Below are 13,389 nucleotides of genomic sequence, written 5' to 3' on the forward strand. Positions count from 1 at the left end.
TACCATTGTACGAATACGAATTTTGACGAACTGTTACATCTGGCTGTGTGTACCTGTCATCGCCGCGGAGTTCCTGCAATATGTACAATGGCGCCTGCGCGTCCCGAGGTTCTGATCACCAGCAACTGCCCTTGCTCGATGTCGCTCTTTCCACACCTTGAACCAGACTGGACAACAATGATCGTCAAAGCGTACATCGTGCGGCTTGATCATGGCTAACGCGCTAGGAAGGTGCGTGCTGCTTACGACGATCGCTACTTCATCAACGCATTGATGGAGGATGTATTGCGAGGAGGAAGACCCTATCACACCGCTTATTGTATACAAAGAATCTTGGCATGATCTCGACTCTTAGACACAGCAAAGACGAATATCTACATGAGAGAATTAGGGGTCAACAGATCGTCGCGGGCCGTTTCTGGTGTCTGAGTGCCGTCCTTGTCAGCCGCCACAACATTGCTATCCTTGCTACGGAAAGACGAAGGCATCACTAAGACAGTCGGATGATAGGCGGAGATAGTACCCAGCATCACTAGACGCCGTATTCTGTATCAGATGTACGAGCCGGTACGAGCCGGTTCAGGCGGTGTAGCGACTTCAAGTGTGTGGTTTGAGATAACTCTTGAATAGTAAAAGCTGTCAGTATGGCTTTTCCTGTCAACAGTTAGGTACGGTTTCTTGCTTTCTCCATACAATGACTACCTCCTATGCTGAGTGGTGGCTTTACTCATCTCAGACATCGTGCACGAAGACTGAACTTCATGGACTCGAGGGCTGTGTCAACGGAACAAACTCCGAATTGTTGTCTAGACTTCTGGTAAAAGAGGTGAGAACGGGCCGAAGTCTACAGCGTGCCGAATCATCCAAAATATTTAAGTTCATGCGCTACGCAGCATTACAGCCGTAGCGCGCCATACCAATTTTATGCAGGTCGTAGTAAAATGCACACAATTCAAGCCCTTGAATGTAAGCACCCAATTTAACAAATCTTACCAGGAGATACCCGGCCAAATTAGAAGTGCAAACTCTATCTGAGCAGTTCCTTAGAACGGTATGGCGTACCACCCGTGAGACGGAAGACTGTGGCTTGCTCGTGGCATACAAAAGCTACCCACCGACCGCCTCAGAGAATCACTTTACTCAGCAGTCTACATTCACTCTATCACAAACCCTTCAGCATTCTAGAATCATTCACTATGAAGCTGTCAATCGTTGCCGCAATGCTATTCACCTCACTCGCCGCTGCCGAGATAAGATACTTTTGCCTGAAAGGTGGAGACGCGATCCCAAAAGATGAATGGAGCTGTTCTACTGCAGACAACCGAGCATGTAAGCAATCTTTCGTACTAGCCTTTTCTTTTCTGGTCACTCGCTAACGAATTATAACCTTCTGTAGGCCAAAACAAAGGCTGTGCAGACACTTGCTTCCCTGGTGCAGATGCAGTTCAGGTATACAGAGTACAGTTGTATGTATCACGTCGCAGACTCGAGAAAGGTAGAAGCTTACTTCAATTACAGGAAGAATCCAGATGCTTGTTTCTGCTATTGCAGAGAGCTGTAAAGATCGTTCAAGGAGGATTTGGGGTCGGCATGCTCACATGATGTCCCCCAATGATGTTCAAGTACCGCTTCGATCCTACCTCGGCCCGGCGCATGCCGAGCTTGGGTATACCTTGGTAGCGATCGCGTTCATAGTGATATATACCAATACACAAGAACCAAGTTACTGTTATCACCTCGTACGATCGTACAAAGGCTTACCCAGATACGCGCTGTGTCAAGAGCGACGTACTGCTAATACGAGGCTGAAGAAACTGTAATCGTCGCATGTGATTTGGCTCCGTTCGGGTACGGCACCTTCCCATGTGAAGATAGGAAAGAGCAGGGAAGCTACACAAGATGGAAAGGGCGGAAGGACATCAACATGGTCAGAGCAGTCGCGCACCTCGCTGACCCAAACACCACTTTCACTCCACTCACAGTCACACTTCAGCACACCACCACATCGTTATTGCGCTATCATATCCTCACCTTCACATCGCCAAAGTCCAGATACTATCGCTATGGATACTTCAGCGTACCAGGCTCCGCCCATACCAACTCTCAGGGCGCGGTCGTTTTCCTGCCCCATAGGCTATGGAAAAGCATGTGCGAGGAGATTGCCGGGCGTCTAGGCGGGGTTCGCGCATGATATGTTCCCGGACACACACAAGGAAGCGACGTCCAAAGAGCCTGTACGAAGCGATTCGCCGCAAGGACCTCCATCACCAAAGCTCGCCGACGGGCCCACGACGGTTGACTCACCAACGACAGTTGACTCACCCACGACGGTTGACTCACCCACGACGGTTGGCTCTCCCACGACGGTTGACTCTCCTACGATCGATCCAAACGCGATACACCCGAAGAGGCTAAGGCTGATTCTGACAAAAAGGTTCATGAAGAAACGGTACGAGGCGGGACCCAAAGATCTGGCACCTCTGCACATTGGCCGACATCCAATCCCGTGGCGTATGCCCAACGAAGAGGATCTTCGTATGATCTTTGTTCCAGAACTTGTCGAATGGATACAATCGTCCGACTACCAGGGTCACGCCGCCAATCGCTGCTTTTGCTCCCTCGTTCTACACATCTTGAGCAAACGTCTACCCGACGACGTCATTCACAACGACCCCATCGACCGCGATGACTTTCGGGGCAGACTTGGCGAGCTCTTCTCGGACGACGGGATGCCTCTCGACCACCTCCTTGATCACTGTGCGAATGGATACAATATCCAGAAGGTCAGGAAGGTGCACAAGCGACCAATGACGCATAACACTTAGACGGAGTATGTTGGCATGTTGTGCGAGGGTATCATCTTGATGAACGAGGAGCCGTCCTCGCCTCCGAAAGACAGCCCTTCCACGCCTCCGAAAGACAGCCCTTCCACGCCACCGGAAGAAGATCCTTCCACGCCGCCAAACGATGACACGCCCAGGGCAAGTAAGGGAAAACAACCGAGAGCGGCGTCAGCTTCACCAGAGCCTTTTAGAGGGCGTGCGCTTACGTATGAGCCTGACGAGCGGGTAATCTACCGGCCTGCATCAATGGACGATTGGAGGCGGTGTATGCGTTAGCAGTAATGTTGTTGTCTAGTAGGTACACTTCGAGTCGGAAGCTCTTTCATTTTCACTAGGACAGAACTGGAGGTACTCCCGCAATTTCATCTCTTGATTGCTTGCTGCAGACTTCTACAATGATCTGTTGAGCCCAAATCCAAGAACCACTATCACCACGCGTTCATCTAATACCCTCCACCTCGATGATCCCTGTGATCCCGGCGCGGATCGTAGCCATAGCCATAACCTCCGTTGCCTTGACCATATTCTGGATAGCCCTGCTCCCCATTGCCATGATAGCTCTCGAACTCATTCTCCTGGTTTCCAGAACGACGAGGCGGTAGTCGAGGATGACGTCGAGGAGGCGCATTGCCATATCCAGGTTGTCCAGGATACGCACCAGGATCTTGAAGGCCCGCCCGTCTAAACTGGTGTCGTAGCCTTTCCATAGTGTCAACGTAGGCTCCGTCAGCCGCGGTTGTCCATTGTTGCGCCGCAGATGCCCATCCTTCCATCTCTCTCTGACGCTCGATACGTCTCCTTGCGCGGTATGCTTCATCTTCACCGTCCACGGCTATGCCTCGGCTTTGCCTATCGTATCCTCTACCGTTTGTGCTTTCGTTTCGCCCATTCATCCTACCATGTCCTCCATTGATCGGACCTCTACCAACCATCCCCATCTGCTCCATCTGCCCCTGCAGCTGTCTCGCCATCTGCTCATCCCTCCCCGTATCTAGCTCCACCGGAAGACTCTGCTGCAGCCTCCTCGCAACTTCTTCATCACGGCTCGTGTCCATGATGACACGCCGAGGTATGGAGACTTGGCCGTCGTAGTTATCGAAGAAACGTTGCATGAAAGCTGCTTTGTCCTTTTCGTTGCGCACTTGAAGGAAGGCGCGGTGGAAGGTGGCTTGGGCGGCAGGCGTGGGGAAGTCGAAGCGGAGGATGGGGGCGGTGAGATCGAAGTTTTGGAGGGTGTGGGGGGAGGATGTTATTAGGCCTGCGGGCTGCGGTGGGTTGGTTAGCGCGCTCATTCCGGTGTTGTTGAATAGTTGTGATTGAGTGTAGTTCTGTTGAGTGCCGCTGCTCCAACTTGCGTTGTAATAGGAAGAATGTATGAGAAAAATAAGTGAGCGAAGAATCCTTTGACCAAGCGAGAAAGGTGAAAGTTAAATTCGGCTGGCAAGCTATGTGACCACAGTGCCAACGGGTTGCCCTTTAACCTCGTGCGTCGACACGTGTACATCTTTAACGCTCGCGTGACTAGAACGTGGTCGGATTAGTGGTAATTGCCCGTAGTGAGCTTCATCTACTCGCTGGAAAAGACAGTTTTGTACATCATGTTCTGGTCTGGCCATGTTACAGGAGAGCCATGCACGTGAAAGACATGCCACGCGCTCTTTCAGTACCATCGATTGTCTTCGAATAGATATCATTCTCTTCCTTGCTCAGGCTCGATTGAAAATGACATTATCAGAAGTAGCTTAGCGCTCAGATAAGGGAAGGCCGAAGCTAGACTATTGTTACTACGCTCTTACTCCTCGGAAAGAGATTCCATGTATCGTCTAGAGTTTCGACCGAGTTGATATAGTAATTCGCAATTTCTTCGAATAATAGACCTATACGCTCAAAAACGTCTGAATCTGACTCCAATCGCCGAAGTACGAGCGCAGTACGCTGCTTTGAACTGTCCAAAAGCAAGACGCATACTGTTGCTGAATGTGTAACTTGGGAACCATGTGTTGACGCGCCTCTAACTGGAGCATCAAGGTAAAACTTCTTTTCTTGACCATCCGGAAATGTGATTGAAGGTTCCATATAGCCTCTTTCTCCTGTTCTTTGTTCCCATTTCACCGAGGAGCAATGTGCAAGCAGACGGATCGTGCCTGACTGAATCTCTCCATACTCGTCTGTAGTCTTTGGAACGATCTTGCAGTCGATCAACTGTGCTAATATCTCAGAATCTTTTCGGGGATAATGTGGAGTGTAGAAAAAGGGGCGAATGTGAACGACTGGACCCTCCACAGAAGCCCATGACCATGAGGGAGCTCTCCATCCAGGCCTTGGTTTCACGTGGTCTGCGCTTGTGACTGTCCAGTGAAGGTCTCCAACGAGCGTATTTCTCCAGAGCCCAGCCAGATATTGATCGTCAGACCCCGCGAGTCGTTTCGCGAGCCCTGCTAGCGTTACAAGTTTGTCACCTGGATAAGTCAACTGTAGATAAGTGTGTTGCCTGATGATTTTCCTCCACAACTCTGCCGGGGTTTGTGTGGGCGGTGTTCCGGAAGACAGCCACCGTTTTGGATTCAGAATAAGGACAGACCAGGTATTATCTCGGATACCAGAACACTCACATCGATGCTCTTCCATACACTCAAACAGTAACTCGCTGCGTCCAAAGTGTAAGACACGGTGAGATAGCAGGCGCTCTTGAAAAGCCCAAGCCCTGTTCAAGAGGGGATATACCTGTGCTAGAGAACCCGTACACAGGTATCCGTCGAAGTGTTGTCGCTCGTCACTGAAGATATATGTGCATATCTCATCGTCGCTCGGACAGATGGAGACCTCGTACTCGGGACATCTTCGAAACAGACCTTCGGTGCCCGATTTTGATGACGTCGCTGAGATAGTGATCAGTGCGTTCTGATACACAGTAGACATGCGAGATGCTTCTTGTGCCCAATCGTCATGGTCGTCCTGCACGATACAAAGCGAATCGATCTGCAACGTTATTGTCCGAAGCCTGTAACTGCCCAAACCACACCTACCTAGGTAGGTATATCAAGAACGGGGGTCTTACCCAAAGATATTGAATGTTCAGCGCCCGGGTTATCTGCACTGCTTCTCGAAATGTTCTGGTCATCTGCGCAACAAAGATCTTTTCTTTCCTTTCCAAGAGTGTGGCTTTCGTTGTTGTGAATTGGGGGGTAGCGCCCCAGCAATGACTAAGAGCGGCGTATTTCCCATGCTCTCCAACCTTCTCAACCAGCTTGAGAATGTCTGCGTCATCCAGACCAAGATCCAGTAACCTACTTGGTAAGCGCTGGACGTTGTCGCTACCGCAGTATTCGTGGTTAGCGATACAGTTTTGCAACCACACTTTCGCTTTTTGGAAAGCTGCGGGCGACCCAGTGCAGCCTGTCGTACGATGGAATATACTAGAGCGAGAAAAGTCATTGGAGTCCGATGGCGCTGGAATCTTTGTTAATTCTCCATGACTACCAGATTGAAGGGTTACTGACAAGCGACATCCAATATCCCTATCCGCAGGGAAGTTGACGCGAAGATCAACTCGACGCTGATTCGTCCCTCCAAATGCGAGTGTGGCTTCCCTTTGTCTCTGAATTGCAAGACTAGGCTCTTTGGGGTCCAGTCCTGTTTGCCATCTTCATCTAGCCAGCCACGGCAGCCACGCACGATCGCATCGCAATAGACACATGTTTTTGCTGATTCAACCACTGCGTCCCAAGAATGTCCAGGTTCGACATTACGGACGTATGAGTCGTGCCTGTAGGAACTGTAGTTGCGACACCATCCACGAACGTGTGTAGCCGGATTTGGAGGCGAGGTACCTATGACGTCAAGTGGGGCAGTCTGTGAGGAAGAAGGGGCGTTGTCCATCAATGTGTCGGTGCGTCGTTCTCGACGGACGACGGTCGGCTTGTTTGATGGAAACGGTCAGTGTAAAATGTCAGGTGCGCAGTAGCACAAAGTTCAGGACATGTCTTCAACAGGTTGCAGGTGGCGAATAAATGCAACAGGCACTGTGCCACAGACTCGCAGTGGCGGGGGATTATCACCGTAGTGCTTCCGAAGGTGACCTTCAACTTAACGCAATCCAAACAGGTCTTGTACCTAGCCCTGAAGATACACAAATTATCGGAATAGGAAACAAGGCGTTTCGCCCGTCTTTTTGACCTTCAAATGACCTTCATCTTTTCCCTCAACAACCACAGTACTGCTGTGACGCACCAGACACTCTAGCGAACAACATTAAAGCTATCGCAATTATATCGTATACTAAAGTATAATCTTAAAGACTAAGCCTAATCTAGAACTAGACCGCAGTCTAAGTCAAAGGCGCACTTAATTCTTTCTTCATCTTATCCCTTTTAAAGCGAGAAGCCCAGTGCGACAAAGAGACCCCCATCGTATTTTCTCACACTCATCAAGCACGCGATCAAAGACAGACGAACACAAACCAGGCCAAAAGCCCTCACCCATTTCGCCGGATCGCATAGCCAGAGCACGGTCCAATGTCCACATTTCATCACACATTTACCGACGAGCCCCGTCATCCCTCTCGCGCGCCCGCACCGAAGCTTTACTATAATATTCCAGCATCGCCAACGTCTCCGCACGATTTCTACGAATATGTTCGCGCAGCTCTGCCTCAGTCATGCGAACACGAACAGGCCTGAGCGTTACCGGCTCGTCGCCACCACCACCCCGTAGATTAACCTTAACATGTTGCCACTCTCGCTCTTCCGCATCAGACACGACTTCCCAAGAAGAATTACGACTGCGATCTACTAACACGAATGTATGTTCATCTGAAGATGGTTCCTCTTCTTCATCGGCGGCGGCGGGTAGTCTGAAGTCATCCGGAATCCAAGGGTCTTCATGCGACGCGACGATTTCGGCGACATCTGATTCTTGCATCGGTACCATCTCGCTAGGCTCAAAGTCTTGGTATTGAGACCTTCGGTTTCTCAACTGACGAATGTATTCGCGGTGGATGAGATCGTCTTCGTTGATCCGACGTCTCTCGGCTTTTAATCTGCGACGTGGATCTGGCATGTACACCCCATGTTCAAACGGTAGCGGAGAGGTTGGCCGCATGATCTGGCGTCTTTGTACTCGCGGATTTGACGTATCTAGGAAGTTAAGCGCAGGACCGATAACATGCTCCAGCCGTTCGCGTGAAGTTCTGGTGTCGTTGTAGGTCGGAAGAGGATTGGCTCGGGCTCTTGGTCTCGGCTGCTCAGTCATGACGAAGTAGAACGATATCAAAAGAGGTACAACAACAGGTAGGGTGAGCAGTAGCAAGTCGAGCCAAGACTGATCTTCGAAGTAATGGATAGCCATGATGGCAGCAGAAGAAGCAGTAGGGAAGAGCGATTATCGTGTGGTGTACATATACTGCCGACAAGTCGTTCGTCCCATGTTTGCTGGACTGGACCAGCACTTTCCCATAACGCGAAAAGGATTCTTCGTTCGTACGCGTTTGCTACTCGTTATTAGTGCTAGTTCGAACGAGAAGGGTTTGGAGATTGTCTCTACCGGGTCGAACGCTGCAGACAGGCGGGGATATGAAGGCGTATGTGGTCGCTTGCTGCCTCCGCGTGTTGGTATTGAACGCAGTGCATACCCTAATGATATCACTTACTAGACCTCGGGCTGCAACAAAGCTCAAGAGAAACGCAATTTTCGATACTAAGCTTGCGCTATGGATAGACCAGTGCGAACATCAACTCAACACAATGGACAATGACCCAATCCAAGCATTGAGTCCACGCAACGATCAATAACTCAATCCACCAATCTACTTCTCATCCATGTCCAACCCACTCATCTCCTCACTCAACCCACTGATGTCACCCAGGCTCATATCCTCAGCCTCACTGTCGCCCAAAAAGATGCGTTCAAAGTTCATGTCACCCACATCGCTAATGGGCGCGTACATGGGATCCGTCATCTTGCGTTGAGCAGCCGCCTCGAATTCGCGATAGTTCTTCTGGATCTCGTCTTGAGAAAGCTCGTTCGAATGACGGTGCCGCTTTGCGTTATCACCATGACCGCGCTGCTGACCACCAAGACCACTGGCATTGATGGCAGAGTTGGAAGAAATACTGCCGCTCTCTTCAGATTCGCTGGTGAGACAGATTGGCGAAGGTGATCGGGGGAGCAATGAGTCGTGTTGTTCCATGGGAGGCGTAGGAGGTAAAACGACTGCCTTTCCTTTCTCAATAGGAGATCTCTGTCGGTCTTCGCCCTGTGGCTGCGGTAACTTGGTGGCAGATACTATTGGAGTCGAGGGGCGTGACGAGCCGACTGCTTCCCTCAAACGACGCACAATATCCTCACTATGCCGCAACACATCATAATCACTACCGTTCACAGGTTGACCGGGTGGGCCGAGTTGTTTGCGCATAGCGGCAACATCCTGTGCAATCGCAGCGCACTTCTTCTGCAGCTCGATGACCTCGGTAGACGTAGAAGTCGTGAGCATGTGGAGATGGCCGGAAGACTCCACCTTTTGACGCTTGAGACAAGTGTCTGACTCGTAGTCCGCCGGTTTCAAGGTCGATGCTCCGTCCAGGCTTGTAGAGCGCAATGAGGCCTTTCGTTTCTTGGGCGACTCAGCTGGCAGGTCAGGATCAGACAGCACGGATGCGTCCGCAATCGATGTGGCTGAGATGTTCGCTTCGTCATCGAGGCCCTTATCAGACTGTCGTCTAAAGTATGCAAATGCTTCATCCCAATATTCATGTAGAGACGAAATACGTGCTGTGCGGGGGCGAGTCTTGGACAGTGGCGTACTAGTGTACGATGGAACCCATGGCGTCGACGGTTCCTCCTGCTGTGGTATGTAGTCGTCTGGCGTTGCATCGACTTGATAAATGTCCATAACTTCGCCCTTAACCGCATGACGCAATACACGTTCGTAGCGTACGTGACCTGGAAATTGCGTAACCATCTTGGCTTGAACGATTGTCTCAGACACTGTCTGTGTGTCATCCTAGCCATGCTGTAAGTAATAGTCTAGCAAACAACTGAAACTGCATTCCAGTGAGAAAGGAAAGCACTGGACAGGTCTGCAACCGAAATCAAGAAGGAAAAAGCGCAAAGTGGATAACGTAACGTGAGGGGAGACTCATGGGTATCGTACATTCGTTTTGTATCTCTTCACTTCGCAGACAACATCCTCGGGGAAGTGTTCGTAGCTCGGAGATCCTGATTCGCTAAAAATGCGTTCAAAGTAGAGAACAAAGGCGTTCCGGTCTTTCGGGCCAAAGGGCATACGCCAGAGCTTGATATTGGGTGGCTGCGAGACGACGGCGGTGAACAAACAGAGCACAGGCATTGTCACCCAGGCAATATCGACATCGACAGACATGTATAGCCCGTCTGAAAGGCGGAGCAGGTAATCTTGCGTCATGATGTAATTATAGACGAAATTTGGTAGGTCACCAGACCTGAACGACCATCTGGTGTTTGTAGGGACGGCCCGAAAATCATCGTAGAAAGCGTCGATCATGTCGTGGATGAGTTTAGGAAGATCAATTCGAACAAGACGCTTGTGCTTGGCGGGCATGATCTGTTTCAAGCAAGGCCAGAGCTCGTCCTCGGCAATATGATCTGCAACGTTGGTCAGCATAGAAGCATGCACAGTGGGTGACCCAGCGTTGACGTAGGCTCCAGATTGTTCAGATTGTTCATTGTATGAGTTCCTACGGCCGCGCGATGTCTGTAACAGTCTGGAAATTTAAAGTGCAGAATGGGTATCGTACCTCGTAATGCGCTAAGTTCAGCAACAATGTTTCGCCTCATGTGACTCTCGAATTGTGGGACCAGACATTGCTCAAAGACGCGCTCCCATATCGTGAGCTCGACAGCTTGGGCAGTTGATATGCCTTTCCAGCACATGACCACGTCGAGGTAATCGACGTCCGTCGCTGTTGGGCATTAGCAAAGTACCGCAACATGCTCGAAGGTATCGGTCCTACCTTCCTGCTCGGACTCTGGCCACCTCATGCGGGGACAGTGCATGTCATGTGGCGGGCAATTCTTGTGAAAGCCATGACCGTACAAATCGGTATCGAAAGCTAAATTAGCTATGAGGCTTTCCAAGTGCTGACGTTCCGCATCGTCGGATGAGACGGAATCGACTACGGGCGATGGATGCGCGTGGCCAGGAGTGCCGACACTGGTGCGTAGCGATAGCTAAGGGTCTTAGTAGAGTCCACAAGCAGGGCTGAGTGTACTCACGAGACGTTCTGTAGACATGTTGTCGTGAGATATGCTCGTGAAAAATACGTCGTCGTGATGATTGGGCGGAGTCTGATTGCAACGGTAATGTCGTTGTCAGACAGAAGGTCGCGCAATCCAGGCAAACGTCTTCGTTGGTGTCGGGAAGGCACTCGTGAGCGACTGCCGCTGTACTGTGTTGCGACTGAGCTGTGTGAAGGTTGCGCTTGCCTTACGACAGCGCTGGACACCCGCAAGATTCTCCCTGGGTGCACCATCTAAATGGCGTCCATTGAGGCTCGCGTGGTAAGTCGTTCATTTTTGTTGCCAAGCTTCGAGATTTGCAGGAAGGCGTCAACGCCATAGCCTTCAAGGCTGTGGATTTCGAGACTGCCAGCCCAGTATTCTGCACGATTGTTAGCTGCGCAACTCCGCCGGTGTCATGAAACCTACCAGCATATAGTCGCGACATGGGAAGTCCAATACCCAGACGCAAGTCTGGTGCGCGGCTAGTCAAGGAAGACAGCGAGCCGTGATACAGCCCTGAGTCGCCGTGCTTGGACCTCCTATCTAGGCGTTGTTGCACCTGTGCTGCAGATTCACCTCCAGGCACCTGCAGCTCCTGCAATGTTCCCAGTAGTTTTGGTACCCTCGCCAAATTTCGCAGCCTTTTCTCACGCCTAGGACCCTTGCTGAAGCTCCACAGGTATGGCAAGACTTCGTTCGGGATGCCACCACCTTGATCAGAAATTCGGATAATAACGTGCTGCGAGGTTTCGCAGATCAATACCTCAATAGGCGGCAGCTTGGCGTCTTTCGACTTGCGCTCCTCGATGACAGCTTGGATAGAGTTGCGTAAGAGCTCGCCGATGATATACTCGAGATGACTCAGGATGTACGGGAACGTCGCGTCAAGGTGACCGTAGACCTTGATCTCAGGAATCTCGACATGTGGGCCCTGTGCGGTCCTGATGAGCTCCTGCATCGTCTTGCCGCAATTCTCGACTATCTCCTTCGCATTGCAACGCAGGAATATCTCGCCGACCGCCTCTTGGTCGTGGGGATGGACTTCGGCCTGCGGGAAATGCCATGGCGAATCAAAAGTCTCGGTCAGTGCTAGGTGTTGTTCCGCAATGACGCGTCGCGAGATGCGCTGAATTAATTAGCATGGCCCAAAGTTGCGCATGAACGGGGAGGATACCGATCGCAACATGGTGGTCATGAACTTGTCCGTCTCTTCAGCCTTCATCAGGCCTCGAACTTCCAGTACGCCAATAGCGAGGCGGGGTATGACAGTTGCATGTTCGGTCAACGTTTCCTCCAGCACCTTGCAGTACTTCTCGTTATCTTCCAGCGATTTTATTTCGGGTACGCGGCGGAAGCGTTCGAAGGCGCGTAGATATGACTCGTAGACATGAGCGAGATGGGGGTTTGCGACGACGACGTATGGTAGGGTCTGAATATCACGCAAGCGGTGCGCAAGTCTACACGTGTTCAGCACTTATGTTTCCGCTTGTTAGATAGCAAAATCACACCTCGTGGGTAGCTCCAGACGGCAGTAGTTGGCCGAGTCGATGAGACGAGACTCTGTCAAGGTTCTTCCAAAGAAAGTCAACTGGCGCAGGCTTATGGGTCTGGCTTCACGTTGCACCCATCTAGTCACATGTCAGCTGTGGAAGTTGGCCGGATCATTTCCTATGTGCTCACTCGTCCAGGGCCGAAGACGGTCTCCATGCGGGCGCGACGGCTGCGGCATGCGGATGTCGAATTTGTACCCTAGAGACAGGCGATGCTGGAGGTGCTTTACGTAAAATGCCAGAGAGTCGCGCGCAAGACGCGAGACTACGTGCTCCTATACTCATAATTGTTGGTGCGAGAGCGCACATGTGGAGGAGCTCGCTCACGGAGCTGTAGCAAAATACGGGGCATGTGACGACGGGCTCCGCTAACCGGCGTAACTATTGGGAATTTCACTCATAGCCTCTAAATAACGGTCGCAAAAGCACAGGGGCGCGCATTTCAAGGCACCGCCAGTCATATCACAGCACAATGGCAAACATGCTGGGTGAGCGTTTGTAGCTCGACATATGCGCGTGGCATGCCGCTTGCCAGTATGTGATGTTGGACGAATGACGTCGTAGGCCGCGGCTTTGCTTTGACGCACTCCACTGTATCGAGCGCCAAGGCTGCATCCGTCGAAAGAGAGCTGCTGTTCTGAGCCTCGAGAGCTGCTCCCCAGCTTTTGTCTTTGTGCGCCCTCGTTGTCCACCTCGCCCTTGCACATGCTTGATGTTGGAGTTTTCCAGACGACAATAAT

General features: G+C 51.2%; 3 protein-coding genes across 3 annotated transcripts; 1 reads left to right on the top strand and 2 right to left on the bottom strand.

Annotated features, from left to right (window-relative positions):
• Positions 1-2,187: 2,187 nt before the first annotated feature.
• On the top strand, positions 2,188-2,825 carry J4E87_006748 (uncharacterized protein; the record flags this gene model as incomplete). The annotated part of the gene is made up of 2 exons (XM_049378349.1): positions 2,188-2,234; positions 2,435-2,825. The coding sequence occupies 2 exons, from the start codon at positions 2,188-2,190 to the stop codon at positions 2,823-2,825; spliced, it is 438 nt and encodes a 145-aa protein (XP_049231742.1).
• A 461-nt stretch (positions 2,826-3,286) lies between these two features.
• Positions 3,287-4,135, bottom strand: J4E87_006749 (uncharacterized protein; the record flags this gene model as incomplete). The annotated part of the gene is made up of 1 exon (XM_049378350.1): positions 3,287-4,135. One exon carries the CDS (start codon positions 4,133-4,135, stop codon positions 3,287-3,289), a length of 849 nt encoding a protein of 282 aa, XP_049231743.1.
• Positions 4,136-11,350: 7,215 nt separating this feature from the next.
• On the bottom strand, positions 11,351-12,934 carry J4E87_006750 (uncharacterized protein; the record flags this gene model as incomplete). Its single annotated transcript, XM_049378351.1, has 5 exons — positions 11,351-11,478; positions 11,526-12,225; positions 12,274-12,556; positions 12,608-12,727; positions 12,780-12,934. 5 exons carry the CDS (start codon positions 12,932-12,934, stop codon positions 11,351-11,353), a joined length of 1,386 nt encoding a protein of 461 aa, XP_049231744.1.
• Between the last annotated feature and the right edge of the window lie 455 nt (positions 12,935-13,389).

The sequence above is a fragment of the Alternaria ethzedia genome, assembly GCF_023757985.1.
Source record: "Alternaria ethzedia strain BMP 0044 chromosome Unknown scaffold_17, whole genome shotgun sequence".
In the NCBI taxonomy this organism is placed as follows: Eukaryota; Fungi; Ascomycota; class Dothideomycetes; order Pleosporales; family Pleosporaceae; genus Alternaria; species Alternaria ethzedia.